We start from the raw sequence: 20,869 nt of genomic DNA on the forward strand, positions 1-20,869 counted from the left end.
TGTGCTTGATCGGTTTGTTCCATAACAAAGTTTTCTACTAAAGTATCAGATTCATTTTGACTTGGCTGTGTTACAATATTTTGAACAGATTCCAAAATTGAATTAGTTGGTTCAAATTCAATATCATAATCAAAACAGTTAAAAGTATCACCCTACAAAAGTAAAATAATTCAATATGACGTTAGTAATTAAAAAATACTATTTAGAAAACAAAATATGATTTCAGTTAAAATAATATTAAATACAGTTATACATTGATTATGTATGTACTTACATTGATTTCCAAAAGTAATCTATCAATATTATTTTGGTCTGTGGTTGAGTATTGCTCATTATGGACAGTAGAATAATAATCATTATTATTGTTATTAACTGTAGCAATCTAAAAAAAATATTTTAGTAGGTTATATATAAGTATTTATTTATTAATATAAACTAAAAACTATGATGTACTTACCTTGTTTTCCAAAAGTAATCTATCAATATTATTTTGGTCTGTGGTTGAGTATTGATCATTATGGACAGTAGAATAATAATCATTATTATTGTTCTTAACTGTAGCAATCTAAAAAAAATATTTTAGAAGGTTATATATAAGTATTTATTTATTAATATAAACTAAAAACTATGATGTACTTACTTTGTTTTCCAAAAGTAATCTATCAATATTATTTTGGTCTGTGGTTGAGTATTGATCATTATGGACAGTAGAATAATAATCATTATTATTGTTCTTAACTGTAGCAATCTAAAAAAAATATTTTAGAAGGTTATATATAAGTATTTATTTATTAATATAAACTAAAAACTATGATGTACTTACCTTGTTTTCCTCTATATTAGCCTGACTGATATTGTTTTTAATAGATGGTTTTAAATTACACAAACTTAAAAGTTTATTAACCCTACCACGAGAAGTCATATTACTTATTAAATTAATACAAAACTAATAATTATACACAATGTAAATACTATAAATTATGAGTTATGACTAGAGTAAGAATAAAATAATATTTTATATTACATTATTATAATTGTTATCAATGTTATTATCTCAATATGTGGCGTAATTGCTCTGGAAGTTTGATTGTTTTAAATTGCAAAAGCGCCATATTTCAATATACGGCCTTATTGTTCTGGCCTTAAAAACTTGTTTTAGTGAACGAGCCACATTTCGTTTTACGGCCAAATTGTACTCAGGAATTTAACATTATACGCTCAATGCAATAAAGGTTATCGTCAAATATTATCAGTACTAATATAAAGAGGTAGATAGAGCCACTATCAAAAAAAAGAGAAAAAAATTACGAATTCATAGACACCAAAAACACAAAAATCATAAATTTTGAGTTGTGGCCTTATTGTATTGACAGTGCGAGTTCTTAGACCACATTTTATAGATTAACAACTGTTTTTTTTTTCAGTTATCATAGGTACCCTATTATGATGTAAGATGATTTTAGTAGTTATTTTGCTATTTGAATTTTCATAAAACAACATATTCTCTGAACTAATGCATTTTGATGCTTTAAGATAATTTTTAGAAGACGTTAAATTATATTTTCGGGGCTTATATTAAAATAATATAAGATTATCACATAAACTGACACACCAAACACTAATAATTCGGAAATAAAAAATATATGAACAGTAAAGTTTGCAAGGCACGCGTAACATATTAAGTTCAAATTCGTGTAATTGGTAAAGACCATAATACGATAATAATAAATTATGCTCCCACACGTGGGCGTATAATGTGTATTGTTTATAATGTATATATTTTTGAAATGTACAATAGGTTTATATATGTTTATGTACTTTAAAGTAAATTTTAAGATTTAAAACATATAAAATAATAATTTTTAAAAATGCATTCAATAAAACATAATTTTTGGTTGAAAAATCAAAATCTGTTTGGAGAATTAAAATTCGTTGAATCAAAGTCGAACAGTTCTGTGAGGCTATTAGGTATAGGTTTTTATACCACTTTTTCGTATGATTGACTGTAGTAGTACCTCCCCTTGCAGTAAGCAAACCATTCATTATTGTAACTATAAATTGTTGTTAGTTTCATAACATACCGAACAAGTTGATAAAACTTAAATAATATCATGTCCTAATGGATTATTGTGCGTTAATAAAGCGCATAAGTAATCAAAAAATGTCACTGTAAAATAATTTATATCCATAATAAGTATATAAAATACAATATACATTGTTCACGATAACTGGGAAAACCGTCTGAAGAAATGCCTTTTATTTAAGTGCAGTTTATTGTACGTTAAGTCGTTTCTCTAAATTGATTGTGACTTTATGAAACATACACAGAGTCCCGCGGGACACAAAACGTCTTTATGTGATGCCTATTTAAAATTATTTCATCAAAATGGTTCGTTCAGAAAACATTATACATTATGCGAATATAAAACTCGTATGGGAAAGAAGTCTTATCCGTGAAAAGTCTCAGAAAATGCATTTCCACTTTATATAGCCAATGATATAATATAGTGTCTGCTTAATGATACTTATATAAAGACATGCAAGTGTGCAAGATAAATATTATAAGTACCACCTGCTTCCATATGAATATTCTGATGGATTTTACGTAAATTAACTAGCAGTTACCTATAGCGACGAAATTATTTTCTTTTTATTTAAAAAAGTATTTTATAAGCCAATAAAAAAGAAGGTAAAAAAATTATAGTCGAAAATAAAAATGACCAGACCTCACTCATAGATTAATTTAAGTTGGTAAACTGAGTTCGCCCTAATTACCCAAGTATCAATATAATAATATGTTATCACGGAATCAGCACGGCCGTATCTGTATCGGCAAACACTAATCAGTAATCACGTTACAAAAAAATAGAGAAAAATCCACAAACATTTTATTAAGCGCGGATAAAACAATGTGAGTAAATTTTACTTCATTAGCATCTCAATGAAATGCATTACGCAATAATATATATTGTAATGGTTTGTGCCGAAGCTGATACACTGTGGTAATCATTCGATGTCGATTTACACCAATAATTCATTACAGTAGTCGAAATGGTATGATTCATTAATAATACAAGAAAATGCTAACAACCTATTGAAACTGCAGAAGTGAATAAAAGATGTATAAATAAATAACGTTTTTAGACTATAATTTGTTTCAATTTATTATAACTCTGTGAAAAACCAATTTATTGTATCCTGTCACGATCGTATTATGTGTTTTAAATTGAATGACGAAATGTACACCGATCAATGAACTAAATGTGTCCAAAAAATAGTATTCATACTTATATTGTCCAAACTATACTGTAGCAAGATGTGGCCACATTATAACGTACCTATATAATCTTCATTATTTAAATATAATAAAATAAAATAATGTGTTCATATAGAAATCAATAACTGAGTGTAAAAGATCTATTTAAAAAATATATATTTCTCATTCATAAGTGTGATGCAATACCTATGCTGAAGTGCATCTTAAAATTAAAATGTAAAATGTATTACATGTTTTAATAATTAATTAACGATACATAAAATAATTATATTACTTTACTATTATAGTACTTTTTATTTAGATTAGGTATGAGCAAAATTATTTTTATTTTACATTTAAATGGGCTACATCATCTAGGGTAAGCAAGTTTCATCATAAGCTTTATACAACAATGATTAAACTCATACATTTTATACTGATAACATGATTCAATAAAAACGAAATACACCACGTATCAAGTTTTCAGTGATAACAACAATCGATGAGACATGTTTTGTTTTCTCATAGGAAATTCGTTTGATGTTTCGATATTGTCCATGAAATCTGCTAAACTAGCATACTCGATGTAATGTTTGATTAAACTTTCACGGAGCGTAATACGTTAATACATTGGCATAAAAGAATCCCAGAAAAATCGAATGCTGGAGCAGTGGACGTGTCATTTTTGGCCTATCGGAAAGTGGGTCGTCATAAGGGCCCGATAGCCAATACATTAAAAAGCCGCATTATTCAGTGAACATTTCAAGTATCTACGGTTATTCACTTTCATAGTTACAACAAAATAAGAAAATTATTTTTTTTTAAACTAGTTTTTGGTAAAAGACCAATTTTTCCATGTTTTAAATTCTAAGCGGAGTGATAAATGTGTTGATCTTACAGCGGTGAATTTTTGTTTTTGGTTTGACCATATCAACGATGAGTAGTTGAAAAAATAATTGACTTTCAACTTTGGGGGTGGTCTTTGGTAGCAAATTAAATATAATTAGGTCAAGACTGAAGATCCCCAGTGTAAAAAACCAATTAAATAAAAACGGGAATTTTTATGCAAAACCAGTTCTCAACAAATAAATTGTATTTTTTTTGTAAGTACAATAAAGTAAATAAATGAAGATATAGGTAGTTAACATTTTTACAACACATTTATAAAACAAGACCATTTTTCATGCATTGTAAATTTTTCAAAATATTATGACTGTCGTGTGCTATTTATAGACATTGGTATCTTTGAAATTGTTTTCTTTCTATATCAATGTTTTCATTTGTCAAAAAGTTTGAAAACTTAATACAAGGCTCCTAACAATTTGTTCATGAACCAATTTAAACTATGGAAATACATACTCAAAATATTTTTATGTAAGCGTTTAAAGTTAGAACTTAGTAGTCTTTATACTTTAGTACTGTGGAAATACGCAGTAGATATAAGATAAAGTGATAAATGCTGTTTTGTCATATTTTTGCTGGTTCTGAATCAAGGTTTCATTTATCATTAAATTATTGCCATATATGGTTAAAATACGAGTAATAATTTATGTTTAATTGGAAATTTATTTTTTTTATTTTCTAATAATTATAATTTATTTTTGAATTGTTATTCAATAGTTAGTTACATTTGTTTGTATGTAACAAATTTAAATCAATATTCACAGCATTTAAATTTTATTTTTATCACAAATATTTTTTCTGTGATTAGTTCACTTAGATACTAAAACGGGTACAAATATTATTGATTGTAAAAAACACAGCATTCATGAAATTTTCACACCTTTTAATTTTTGAAATATTAATTCGATAAAAGTTGAAAACAAGACGAAATGTAGAATTTACTTATGCATATTATTTTGAAAAAATTAGCAATTTTGTATTAGGAATTAACTATGCACAATGTAAATGACAAAATTAGCACTTTAACAGTGCCACCAAAATAATACAAACGTTAGCATTATGTATCATATTTTAATATGGCCCTTATTGGATCATAGATATTTGATCAATCCGACCGGTGTGCTGTGTGTATCCGCTTGTGTACAATCAAACTGCTACTTACAGAGAACGACTTGTCGCATACATCACACGCGTACGGTTTTTCGCCAGTGTGCATTCGTTTGTGAGCCGTCAAACTGAAACTTACAGAAAACGACTTGTCGCATACATCACACGCGTACGGTTTTTCGCCAGTGTGTGTGCGACGATGATTTGTCAATTTGCTACTTTCAGAAAACGACTTGTCGCATACATCACATGCGTATGGTTTTTCACCAGTGTGTGTCCGCTTGTGTACGATCAAACTGCTACTTACAGAGAACGACTTGTCGCATACATCACACGCGTACGGTTTTTCGCCAGTGTGTGTGCGACGATGTTTTGTCAATGTGCTACTTTCAGAAAACGACTTGTCGCATACATCACATGCGTATGGTTTTTCACCAGTGTGTGTCCTCTTGTGTACGGTCAAACTGCTACTTACAGAGAACGACTTGTCGCATACATCACACGCGTACGGTTTTTCGCCAGTGTGTGTGCGCCAATGTGCCGTCAAATACCCAGTTGTATTAAACGACTTTTCGCATACATCACATGCGTATGGTTTTTCACCAGTGTGTGTGCGTCGATGTCTCGTCAAACCGGTTTTATTAGCGAAAGATTTGTCACATACATCGCACTCGTACGGTTTTTCAGTTGCGTGTGTGTGTCGATGTATCATTAGTTTGCTACTTACAGAGAACGGCTTGTCGAATACATCACAAGCGTAAGGTTTATTCTCCATTTTCAAGCTATTAAATTGCCTGTCTGCTTCTATTAGTAAATATTTTATTTAATTCGTACATAATTGTTTTTCATACAATTACTTGGTTACTATGCTATTTTGTTTATGATCGATTACAATTTATTGTCTTCGCCATATTTTTAAGCCAGTACATATTGTATTACTTTTTAAACTTAAATAGAGTACATTATGTTGAATTTAACACAACACAATTTTATAAAATCATTAATTTGTTTTAAAATATATTACAATTTCACCCAGAAATGAACTCCTAAATCCAAATCTATTAATTAATGCTTGAGATTGATTTTGGAACACAAATATTACACCCTAAGGCCGCGAAAACGTTATCACTACCTACTAGTAATGCGTTATAGTTAGTTGCAGCACAGCCTTGGTGGACCAATAAGAAATATTTGATGTGTAAGTATATACATAGTGTAATAAGCAATAAAGTAAAAATAAGATAAATATTAAGAACAGGTAAGTGGTAGTCGATCTGCTGTACAGTTATATGAATTCGATGATATAATATCATTGTATACGAAAAACGATTCTGAGCGGAGACGGTTTATCAGCCTAGGATATTTTGTATTCTATTTATATTTTTACTATTAATACGGTAGTTGTATAAGTTGAATTTATTTTTATTGAATACCAATTATCGTATTTGTACATAATAATATACTTTAAAAGTTTTAAGTATAAACGAATAATCTATACTACTATATAAAATTATAAGGAGATTTCTACGACCGCACTAACCGAGAAAACTACTGAACCGATTTGGCTGATTCTTTTTTTGTTGTGTTCGTAATTATCAGGACAAGGTTCTTATGAAAGAACATTTTAGGAAAATCCACCAGAAAAGTAGGAAATAGGGATGTCAAATATACAACAGTGGCGCCTTCTGTCCAGAAAAAAATAAACTAAATAATAAAAAATGTAGTTAGTGTTATAGATTAAAACAATAATAGTATGTTATAATGTATTGGTTACTATTAGTTAATCGGACATGTTTGTTGATTTGTATTATTATTTTCCATCAATATATAATATGCATATATAAATTAATGTTTGTGTCTAGATTAGACCTCTGGGAAGAAGATTGATTAACTTAACAAGTGTTAAATTTGGTTTTTTTATTCATCGGATTTTAATATCATTAAAAAAATTTGATTATTTTAATCCACCGTAAGTGGAATTAAGTAAAAACCACAAACTTGGTATAACTTTCTTACTTTAGAGTTAAATCATACACTTATATACAAACAGCACGGGGTCCGCGATCTACCACAGGTATATTGCCTACCTGATAATATGTTGCTGCGAATCATAATTTTTATTCTGGGAAACGGAAAAGTTAAGATAAGTTTTGAACACTATACACCGATTATTAAATAACGAATGGAACGAAATTTAAGTCATATAGAGTTGGTACCTACATTTAACGGACAATGGATTGCACGGGATCAGCTATTTTTGATAAAAATATATTTATCATTAATACCGCTAGAAACATTTCAAAACGTTTTCATTAACATTTTTTTATGTTTACTTGCCGATCATATTGAACGATAAAATTTGAATAAAAAATTATACATATCATCGTCCGGAGGCAAAATAAACAATTCCAATCACGGGCAAAGCTGTAACGGATCGGCTAGTGTTATTATAAAACTACAGCAAAATATCTAATATTGTCTAAATTTAAACATAAAATAACTATAAAACAAACTGTATTTTTATATTTTTTAGTTTTTTTGGTTACTGAATAACCTACTTACGTGGAACCTTGTTTTAAATTTTCAATCCATAGCTAAATGTTAACAATTTTTATACGGTCAAACGATGAAAAAGGTCCCCATTTTCCAAAAACGAAGGAACCTCACCGAAATATTCCGTGTTTGACACATTTTCGACAAATCTTAAGGCAAGGGTGCAGGGAACATAAAAAAACCGTCCTGCGTACGATCAATGAATGTCGGTCGTCCTTCTATGGACATAGATCTTTTAAACGTCGACATTATCACAGTGCCAAATTTTTAGATATTTTTGATGAAAAAATAAGATCTAGCAAAAACGATTGCCAATACAAGTTATGATTGTTATTACATTAATATATCGAAATGTATAATAATATTATAAATGAATCATTACCGTGATTGATTATTCATTAATCGCACGTGATATGATATATTGTACATATGCGGAACGCTTATTTCGGACGGTTTTCACTCGAATAATATTATTATAACTCGCATCGGTCCGGCGTTCAGCATCACGTGCGCATTTCATAATTTTTGATTGATAATATAATAATATCATTACCCAATCACCAAACCATTCGAACGTACAAAAATTAATTTTTCGTTTAATTAATCTCAAAACGCGCACACGCTCTCTCACGCACGCACGCGGCACGCACGCACACACACACACACACACACACACACACACAGACATTCGCGCAGATAACCCGAACGTTTAGATGTATAAAACGGAATATGTTTTTGTTATTGAAACCGTGCCAAATCATTGGGCAAAACGTATTTCCACGGTTGTTTCCGAACAACAATGAATATAATAAAGAATTCGTGTTTCCCATTTTGGACGAGCCACATACACACAAACACTTATAGATATATATTCTAATATAATATATGCGTTTGTGTTTGTGTGTGTGTGAGATAGATAGAGAGAGAGTGAGAGAGAGAGAGAGAGATAGTCGTGTGTGCGGGCGAGAATCGGAGCTCGTTTATTTTCTACTGGACGTGTAGATTTGCCTACATTTGTCTCGCGCACCGCCGGAAAATAGCCCTCGTCCTTCTTTCATTCGCGCGACGGCGTTTTATATTAAACCCGACGCATCGTACTGAAAACGGCGAAAATCCAACTATTTTCGCGCACACCTCTCACTCGCTCCCTCTTGCAGTCGTTCACCCGCCCGCCACCCGTCGCATTCTCACAGAGCCTCATCGAGCGCAGGACTTGGATAGAGAAAAACCACCATGTACAGCATTGTTGTACGATCGGCATCGAGACGAACACTAACAACTTCATAGAGTTCAACTTTTTTCATACGAATGGCCAAAACTGTGATACGCTTCCGCATCACCGGCCAAACACATATTTTGGATATCGGTGGAGAGAAAATTAAATAAAAGATTCGTAAGAATTATTATTTTTAGCGATTCATGTATTGAATATATTTTCAAAAAATCAATAACCTTGGAGGTTCGGAGACCCCTATATAGTTAATATAGAGAATTACAGGTAAACAATAATAATTGGCATACGGTTTCGTTTTGAATTTTTTATTAATTGTTTGCGATGAACTTTTTCATACTATATTTTATATTATAATATCCTAAACAATATTATATTGAAGTGTTGCTGGTGACAGACAGTCAAAACTCTGTCCCAGGGTTTGGAAACCACGGTTTTTCGGTCACTGATTATCCCGCGATAACCACGTCTAGGGTGTTGGTATAATATCATGACGTATAGCATCACGGGCATACCTATACTTACTAAGATTCGCTACAGGTTAATCAGAAACCGCGTAATGTATACATCCGCTGCCACGCAGGTTTACGCACATGGGTATAATAGGATATAATATGGTGTTGCGATTTGAGGGTTAAATGGACTTTTGCATTATACCCCCGCGAACGGGGTCGCATCGGACATAAAAATACGGTAAAAAATTGCAACGCAGAGTTCACCATAAAATGTGCGAGCGCCGCCGCCGCCGACGATGTGTTCGGCAGAGTTTCCCATAATCATTTTGCCCCGAGGGAGGCCGTAAGGGCTAGAGCGTATATGCAAGTGCGGAGACTGTAATATATATACAGAGGCCGCCATATAATAACATTGTTTTCTTTGAAAATAATGTTGGGATACGCGTGCATAATAATATATTGTTACTCGCGCTCTTGTCTTTTTCGGCCCGTTAGCCGGGATTTCAACGGCGTGATGTAACGAGATTCCCAAATCTCTGACCCGTAAAAGGAAAGGGAAAAAATGGTCCATTCCCGAAAACTGTTTTACCGGTTACTTTATACTAAAAAAAAAAGGAAAAAAGAGAGAAAAAAAACCTCCCGGAAGTATCTAAATAAAAACAATTTTTAAACAAACTTCGTGACTGTAGTGTTCGTACCTATATATATATGTTCGGTGAAGTATATAGCAGGAGAGAGAGCTCAATGGTTCAACTGTTTTTATTCGTATACTTGGATGTTTCTTTCGAAAACTTTCGGTAAGCCATTTTTTTAAAATTTCAAACATTGTATTAATCAACCACGAGTATTTCTGTACTTCAAACTTTGCGGGTTTTGACTCTGTGACGCGTTAAACAAATGGATTTAAGATGAAAATAAAAATATATTTCGATAATATTATATATATTATTATTATATACCTAGATTCTGCGATACCGTTATTATAAAAAAAAAAATCTAATCTTTACATACCCATATACCAATCGTAATATGACGGTAGGAGTTATCTTCAACATTTTATTTTCACCTTTTGATTTTTAGAACCAAACAAATTGTAAATTGAACAAAATATACCTACGATTAGTATGAGTTTCATAACGGTTTAATAGAGGGGAAATTACAAGCGTTTAAAGTCAAGCAAAATAGCAGGATGTAATAGGTATGGGCTAATGCAAATGCAATCGATTTATAATTATTTAATTGCTTACAAACTACCTAGGTATGCCGTATGCGTAAACTTTGTTGATATTAAAATATATGTCGCCAATGAAACAGTCCATAGAATAACATTGAAAATAATCTGGTTGTATGCTGCGTTTGTGTTTCACTTTATAGACGGTTCAAACATATTATTCTTGTAATATTAGCTTATTATATAATTCAGAACTATTAGTATACAATCACATGTTACCACGTTCACAGAGAATATTGATCACAGTCACCGTGTTATAACCAATCGACAATAAAAATATATTTAATAATTATGCAAGTTTCTATTTGTTTTCACTAAAAACGAAATATGTACCTATAATATTATAATTGATAAACGATTAAAATATTGTGGGTCTGTAATACCGCGGTCATGGTTATAATTGCCGTGGACCAACACAATGAGACTTATGATTGAGACACCCTATATACTTCATGGAATATTTGAACATTAGAAGGCCACAACGAGTCTGGTGGTGAATTGACGAGGGCGGTGGATGACAGAGCACTTCTAAATAATACCTTATCAGTCATGAGATAGGTACAACTGGCACCTACCGTGGGGCATAACGAGTATTTATCTCGTTGTTGAGCCTACAATATTATTTTTTATTATTGTTATACGTTTCATTATAATAATAATATAATATACAAATGTTTTCTATTGGACTATATGGACCGTGTGATCACTGTCATTATACTGTTAAACTGATGTTATAAATTATTATTATTATTTTAACAATGCACCTACAACGATATTTTTATCTGTGTCATTCTTGTTAAATCAGTACTTAGATAGTGATGAGGGGGGGGGGGGGGTATTATATGTAATAAATTAATTTCTGCCGTGGTCAATTATTATAATACGATAGCGAGGCAAATATGTTACGAAAAATCAAAGGAGTTTGTTTAAGAGTAAAAATATAATATATGTTAGGCTCCCAATTATTTCCTCACTAGGTCACGCAATTATTTTTTTTCTTTTGGCTTAGAAAATCTTAAAGACGGTCCTGGTACACATGTACATATTATAATACTGTACCATGAGTCTGAATAAAATCGTAAATGGTAGTGTTTTATTTTTAACCCTAGGCAAGTCAACGTTTTAAAATTAATGATGCAAAATAAAAAAATGCAGAAATTATTGGTTGTGAAGTTATGTCATTAGTAATAATAGTTATTATTTAAATAAATAACTATACATGTTGAAAATACAAATAAATATATTTTGCGTAGGAGACAACTACATCAAGTGTTTCGCTTTGTAAATCTAAAACATCCCTCGATTTGCAATGTAAAACCACCTCAGGGTAAAAACCAATTTTTTTTCTACACCTGGAGACACGGCGGGGTCGCTCGTTCAGACAGTTTAAGTCAAAAACATCACTCGATTTGCTATGCAAAACTATCCCGGGTAGGTCACAGGGTGAAAACCAACTTTTTGTCTGCATATTTACCAGTGCTTATACTAGTAGGTACTATTATATATTATAGTGTAGTCCTGGTACACGACATCTCCTGTAATACTAAAATAAAATATTTAAATGGCTGTACCTAAGTCTCAAGAGACTATATCGTTTCCTATTACAATCATTTTTTACCTATTAGGCGTTTATTACCTACCTACTATCGATTAAATGATACAAAATTTAAAAATCAATTTTAAGCATGGATACCGGTAGGAAATTAGTGCATTCATGCCAGTAACCACCACATTAGGAAATAGACTGATTTTGCGAATTCAAAGCGTGGCTAATTAAAATGACAGGGCCGACCACGAGAGACCCGCTCGACAACTATACGTAGGCCCGCAAAAGATAACGTGATTTAGTGGTACGTCGGCCGTGGCGGCATAAGAGGCGAAAGGGACTTACGCTTGAAATCACCGATAAGAGCAGTGCACCATCCGTTTCCATAATATTATCTAAGATCGTGTACCGAGCCCGTAGGCTAAGTCATGTGTCCTATGATCCCCACAAGCATAAAGGTAAAATATATATTATATAATCGTTATAAGTTTGACTCGGGACGCGTCCGGAGACAGTGGACATTGTTGTTACTCTGTCCCCGTTCTTGATTATGTTATCAAAAAAGTTATCATCACCACTTCTCACCCACCGCATGCAACCATATTCGACTCTTTTATACCGTCCCTTTTTGCTTTTTCGATGTATGTGTTTAACGAATCGATTTCAGATAAAGAAAAAAAATAATATTATTATATCGACGCGATGAATAATTATTAAATGGCCTTCGGCGTGCAACTCTATAAAGTTTGTCCACATTTTATTTTATCAATCAACTGCATACAAGATTTTTATTTGTTTTCTTATTAAGAAGATTATACAAATAACCATATACCTAATACTCATTGTAGCAATTACTACAACGAAAACTAAAAAAATTACTGTTCTAAATAGTTAATAATACTATATTAGACTAAAATTAAAGTAGGTATTAACTATTAAGGTATATGATTTCCCTTCGCACTTATACCCGCGTTATTTTATTTTGAGTTTAATATTACAGATAATAAATGTAATTACATTGTATATTGTAATAATTTATGTTTACCACACAGTATCATATATTATTAAGTTATAGACCACGGTAGTATGCAGATATATGCAATTTTGAATTCGGACAGACCCTTCTAAGTGCGATGGCATGTAATTCTGATTCACCTGGTCAAACGTGTGGCTACATTACAATTTGCACAACCACAAGTGCATCAATAATATCGTAATAATATGTATTGATTTGTGATGGTAAACTCGTTTTTAAAATGTTCATCGTAGAAAATATATATATATTATTATATTTTAAGTGCAAAATTATTATGTCTGCGGAAAAATATTATGGTATGATACCTATGCATAAAATATATATATTATATTCTCGCACTAAAACAAACTATATAATTATACTATAAGAATATTTATTCACATTGTTGCGGTCGAGCGTGACAAGGCGGTGGTGGGAGATGGGAAATAATAATAAAATGACTGTGCACATACCTAATATTTTATTCGGTGACGTATCGGTGTTATAATTATTACATATTATTTTATGCCGAAGAGCGTACTACTTATATTATTTAGTTACATCGCAGGGCGTGAATATGATATATTACAGCCGCCACCAGACACACAATATAATATACCGCGGTTGTTTTCTTACTCGCTCAGACTCGTATTATTATTATTATTACTATTAATATCATTGTAATTACTCCAGTAACAATTATTATTATTATTATTATTATTCTTACGGTGTAATTATATCCGTTACACAACATAATAGAACTCTACCTATATAATAGGTAATCATATAAAACGTGACTTTGGCTGATCATCGGACAAGAGAGCATTCGATCGACGTGTTAAAACTAGTCCGGTCCGTTTGCGGTGTACCTGTATAATATAATAGATGACCTGACGTGTCTATCCGTCGCGACCACTTTGTACTTACATAAAACGATCAACGGCTCGTCACTGCATGGGAACAACGCATTTGGTATACAGTGTGTCTCTGATCGTGTTTGCAATCGTATTATTGATAATAATGTTAAAGTCGACCAGTATAAAATTGTTATAAAAATTGCATATAATTGAATGTATTGTTGGCATGAGAAGTAGAGGTAATAACCATTGAAATATTATTGAAAATATTATTACATTATATAAATGTACATATTTGATTTTCGATTTATACGTCATGAACTATCATCACAGTGGTTATAGATTTCGGGCCCAGTAAAAAAACAGTTTCCTAACATAATATTAGCATAATAAAGTCTGCGAAAAACGGTTAGGTTAAATTATGTTTAATTGCTAAAATATATTATAATTATATACAAGAGCAACATTTTTATATCTTGCCTCGGGCGCGAAATAAGTGACTAATCCTGCACTTTGTAGGCGTTTACATATTTTTCTAGGCATAGGAATAAACGCATTTTACCCTACCTACTTAGTAAAATATTGTGTTTGAACATTATGAGAACGAAAAAATATGTCAACTGGTAATAATATTGTGAAACCTGCTGTTATTATAATAACTATAGTACTACAGAATAGAATAATCAGAATGGACGCTGATAACAAATTATACAGTAAGATAGGGCCAAACAAAAAATCATCCGCCATTTTAATAGTTTTTATCAATTTTAGATAGTGAATAGACTGATTAGTGACTTGTAAACTGTAATGTTGTTTGGAATATGTTTCTCATCTTGAATTAAAACTGATAAAAACAACCTCAAATAAAATGGTGAATGATTATCTGTTATCGGCCCGTCACCCAAAAGTGTCCACCCCTGTTAGTACTTATTACTATTCGTTCGGATAACCACTGCCGCGGTATAGTTTCGGAAAAACTGTATTTAACTGGTTCTATCCCCAACACTTTTGATATAAATACGATGGACTGTATAAATTAATATTAAAGGCTTACCCAGGGCTTGTCAACGTTATGATCATAACGTAATTATAACGGAAAACGATAATCAAAAATTATTAAATACCACAAAACAAAACATAACGATTAACAAAATATATTATGTATCGTTAAAAAAAAAATATAACGCAAAACGAAATATTTTAAATTCTATTAATTTAAAAGGCCTATTGGTTTCGTAGAAACATTTATAGTTCATGTAAACAATCTAAGAATTGATTATAATATTATGTTCCGTATCCAGGCCATTACCTTATCCGCATTAGTTATTATTTTTACATTTAATAGATATTAACACTATTTTAAATGACGATAAACGCAAAACTTGCATAACGTTTTACTTCTAAATAACGATATACGCAATACTTGGATAACGTTTTAATTATATATAACAATAAACGCATAATTAATTGTGTAACGTGTTATAGTTGTAAATAACATAAAAAGGATTTTTTTTTTCAAATGCAAGCCCTGGGCTTACCACTTACATGCAGTACACGGCTACGATTGGTTAAAAATGCTCTTTACTAGATAGGTATATAGATAATATCATCAATAATAATATAATCGCGGTCTACCTAAAATAATATACCGTACAAAACACTTTCATATTTAAGTTATACATAAAATAACGAATCCTATATATATAAAATAGGTTAGATAAGAATAAAAAATGCATAAATTAATGTGAATCCGCTCTGTACTTATTCCATTTAAATCTAGGCGCCATTAGAATAATAATTATTCAGTTTTAAGAGGCGCTACCCGCATGCGTTTGTTGTCTCCGTCTACAAACGTATACGACATGGCACATTTTCGTTCACTAGTTTCAATAGGGTGCTGTTAGTTTTGATAATATTAGATAGTGGATTGACCTATTATCAGACTTTTAGTAATATCAAATATCACAAATTAAAAATGCTCACATCTTGCTTGAAAATCAAAATATCCATTGGCGCAGACAATGTTAAGTGCTTCCTCCGTCACTCTTGTTTCAAAACTAATGGCACACTATTGAAACTGGTGAACGAAAATTTGCCAGCCCCACGTGTGTAAGACGGACATAACAAATGCACAGCGTCCTCTTATATGACCACTGAAAAACAGTATTTCCGAGGGGACGAATATTGCACCATATCGCACTGACCCAAATGGCCGTGCAGTAGATGACTAACCGTGTTTCGCTCGGCGCACGGTGAAAAATAATAATAATAAAATCATTGCGAGGTACACTGCTCTGGCACTCTACAGTACACTCTGGCAGGTGGGACAGATGGAATATTGTTTGTTTCCGAGAAACCATTGATATTCGCGACGAGCAAAATGTAAAAACGACCATAGCATATTTTAACGTCCAAACACTTGTGCTGCGATGTTTGAGAAAATAGGAAATCGCATAGTGTACTGCAACGCGAAACGATTTGCGCATAAACAGGTAACTGGTAAGCGCTGCCGCCGCCGCCGAAGTTTATGTGCGCTGCGATCACGTACACATTAACCGTGGTCGTTGTATACCGAAATACTATTATAATATTATACATAAATCTGCAGCCGCGTGGTCGAGTGTAGCATACGGTGTATTTAACGGTAGTTATGCTAATCTGATACGATCGATTTTAAAGTGATAAACCATTCGGCGTAAAGTCCGACCGCAAACTGTACCGAACTAATTAAATACAGATTAACCACGATGGCTATTATACCTGAAACGGGCATAAGTAGGTGTGGGTGTGTGTGCGTGTGTGTGTGTGTAAGAGTTGGTGTGGGGAGGGGGGGTGCATACCCCTCTGCTGATATAAAATTCGTCCAAACGTTTCTAGATTTGCAAGTTGGTGGTTTTTTTTTTATTTCGTTCCGTTCAAAATGTATTTTACTGTTACGGTCAAAGCCCACGCGGCCTCTCCGGAGGGCCACCGCGTTTGTCTGTGGGTGATTTTTTTTCGCCGAGTACGGATAAAAATATCAATAGGTACAGGGTCGAAGATAACGAACCGACGCAGATCGGACGAGGAGGACAAGATTGTCTCTTCAAGAGACAATGACTCTTCGTTGATAAACACCACCACGTGCGTTGGACTTATTATTATTATTATTATTGTTACTGTCACTACAATAACTATGGTGTGCGCTCATTGTATCGGAACAACGAAATAAATAACTCACGATATTTTATTGTCAGAGCGGATGCATATAGGAAGGAATAACACACACGCCGTTCACGCGGCAGATTCGAAAATATTATATACAAAACGCGGCAAATTGCTGCGCATTGTAAAAACGATAGATAATAATACAAACAAAAAAAACCACAAACACAGCGTTATTATAATATATATGCCCGTTATCCGGTAACAAAAGATTTATCAATCAACGCGTATTTATATTATATTATGTTATTTTTGTTGTCGCTGAGGCTCTTGTGGAAAAACACCCGTGCACGAGGAAATAATAATAATATATAGCCGGACGGAACAAACTTATCGTCAAAACGTCCATCATCAATACGCCCGAGTCTAGGGGCGAATGATGAAAGAAATCCGAACAGTCATCGTCGTCGTAGCACTGTAGTTTGAGAAAGACGGTATTTGTATTATTATTATTACTATCATTTATTTATTATGCTATTACAAATTCAGCAGAAAATTGCAGAGGATCGTTATCGTACATGTGGCGTCGACGATAATATTTTTATAATATTTTTGTACTTGCAAAATATATAACACGACGCAGATGAAAATATAACGAAACTATAATATTGTTATATTTTATAAAGAGCTAAACGTAATAATAATTTGTAGGTACATACAATTCAGGTGGTGAATATTGAGAAAATGTTATAAAATAAGATAATAATAATATACTACTTATGTGGAAAGAGAGTTGAGAGTTAAATATTATTATCGTGTTCATTAGGAATTTTACAATGATTAGTTTTGCGATTCTAACTATATACATTATATTAATATTGTTGTACTTAGAGATTATTTCGATTATTTATTTGTATTGATTCGTCGATTTAACTTGATATATATATTATATATATATATATTATAATATCTATTTACTGTCATATGTTTTTCAAATAACTCGAATGAAACTTCCATATTATGACAAAGTCTCTTATTAGGTATAGAAATTCGTTAAATAGAATTACATAAATTTGAATCTAATTATTTGATTGTGAGGTTTTCAAAAATATTTCGTCAAACAGAAATCGTCGTTATAAACGAATGTTATTATAGATTTCATTGTGATTGGTATCTATAATTATAGGTAAATAGTGTATACGATTATTTTACAAGTATTATGGTTAGTTATACTTTTCCTAACTATATTTCAGGAAAAAATTCTAGAAATATTTTCATTGAATTGAATTAAAATAATACACCTATAATAAAAATGCATTTAAATGTATAAGACACCTTGCAATATTAGAGTAACCGACTGAAATCAAAACATTCTCCAGGCTAACTACAATATTGTAGTTTTGTAATTTAAATACCACCAAGACCCTAAGTTGTTTCAATATATAATCAAAATAGTTGTATTATACGTACCTATTAATAATTTTGTTGTAAATAATATTACGTATTATGTATTATAAAATAGTATTTAAAACGTTTTTCAGTAAAGTGATTCAAACATATTATATTGTTGTTCTTTCGGGTGAAAAAAAACAAACAGCTCTTTAGCCACTTAAAAGGTAAAGGTGGATATTGTATGCACTTTTGGAAAATGCGAATAAAAAACAATAAAGTGACTCTGCGCGTGAACAAATAAATGCCATATAATACTATGTTAATAAAATTAGTTATTTATTTAGTCGTTGAAATAATAACGAGTATTGTTTGTACGTCAACGGGCTTAGTGGTTTATTTTTCCATTTTATTTTCGGAATTACATTTTGTACATCTCGTGGTATATGCGTGTGAGCACAGATGTATCACATAAAGTTTAATAATATATATATTGTTGCAACGATCTCGGTCTAATTTCTTTTTCCCAACGCGTACGCAGTGTTCTGTTCGGATACCAGAAATCGCCACGGTAGTAGTGTGGTATACAATATTTATACCAGACGAAATAATAATAATAATACTAATATAATATTATTCGACCAGACATATATAATGTTCGTTGATCAAAATTGTTGGAGGGGGCGCAGGGTCGTAATTATTATTTTGTAAAGACGTGTTGCACGTATATTCAATAAAATATTATTAAAATTCAATTTAATAATTTTTTTTATGATAATTGATAACGTCGTAAAACGCACGAACTAAGAAGAGGGACTAATATCTTAGTCCGTGGTCAAAAGTATTTTCTATCTATTTATCATTAATTAGGTAAGTATCTAATTCATTGGAAAAGTTAGGATATACTTATTATAATATGTAACCATTGGTTTTTATGTTAATAAATAAAAATAAAAAAAATAATATTTATTATAATGGTTAATAAATATTACTATAGTATTGGCATATTATATTCCAACTACTTATTGTGGTTGATGGATGTTCGGGGCGTGTGGGGAGGGCAAAGACTTCATAATCCAAGAATTGTATCATTGTAATGAACGCTAAATTTATTCATGTCTGGGATCGCATTTCTTTTATTTTTCAAATTCGACCACTGAATTAATATTGAAATCTGTCGTGGTTTGTCCTATAGTGTTATATTTTTATCACACACTTACGGAGGTGTGAGTGCATGGGGGGAGGGGGGTGTATTGTCTATTCAAATAAAACGACGACGACGACGACAATAATGCGATGGATGCAAAAAAAGCAAACAGCCGCTCTACTTTATTAGGTTATCATTATTATTATTATTCAACGTTGTGTATACCTTTATACTATTATGGGTGTGTATGATAGGGTTAGATGGCGATATTTTAAATTCGATTACCGTGACGGTGTTTGCCGTTCGGTCCGGATGTGGACACCGAATCTTTGGGTTTTTCGGTATAATGGCCATAAACATTGTTGTTACCTATACGTTTTAAGGCCTCTGCACAAATATTTTACCGACATATTCGCCACAGAGGTTTCATCGTTTGCGATTTTGTCGTCCGAAATACGAACTCGGATGAGTCGGGTGCGGACTATATATACGGTCCCTATCGATTGGCGAACAAATCAGATAAAATAATATATTAAATTATATTTATGCGAAACACTCGGCAATCGTCACGAGCCCCACTGGGTAATATATTTTATACAGTATAACGATTATGACAAACGATCATCGGTGGTCCGACGATAAATCACAATATTGTTTAAAAACGAGACACCAAAAATACAGCCTGACCGAGTTTGCAAGTATTAGAAATAATATACATTATAGGCTTCCAAAAATGTCAGTACTGAGGCATCGTCAAAAATGACCGGAAAATGAGAGTTACCATCTAAAATTTAGGCATTTACAACATAATTTCATAGTCACTATTACAACCATTGGTCTAATATTACGATAAGAAATTACAAAGTATTATGCATTTCATAAAATTATAAAAGTTTGGATTTAAAACATATCTCTATAGTCTATATTTTATGTCTGTCATACTGAACACAAATAATTATTAGTTTATCATTAATTCATTATTTAGTTAAGCTTTTGATCCGTGAGAATTAATATTGTGATAACTTTGCTCGGATC

The 20,869-nt window shown here is 31.8% G+C and overlaps 2 protein-coding genes across 2 annotated transcripts in view; both read right to left on the reverse strand.

Moving 5' to 3' along the window:
• Nucleotides 1-20,869, reverse strand: part of LOC100166034 (nephrin-like) — a 511,552-nt gene that overhangs the window by 466,429 nt on the left and 24,254 nt on the right. The gene's annotated exons all lie outside the window — the stretch shown is intronic.
• LOC115034183 (zinc finger protein 271-like) lies at nucleotides 4,993-6,546 on the reverse strand. Its single transcript, XM_029490064.1, has one exon. It carries the CDS (start codon nucleotides 6,039-6,041, stop codon nucleotides 5,265-5,267), a length of 777 nt encoding a protein of 258 aa, XP_029345924.1. The 5' UTR covers nucleotides 6,042-6,546; the 3' UTR covers nucleotides 4,993-5,264.

Source organism: Acyrthosiphon pisum, chromosome X, assembly GCF_005508785.2.
Source record: "Acyrthosiphon pisum isolate AL4f chromosome X, pea_aphid_22Mar2018_4r6ur, whole genome shotgun sequence".
Taxonomy (NCBI): domain Eukaryota; kingdom Metazoa; phylum Arthropoda; class Insecta; order Hemiptera; family Aphididae; genus Acyrthosiphon; species Acyrthosiphon pisum.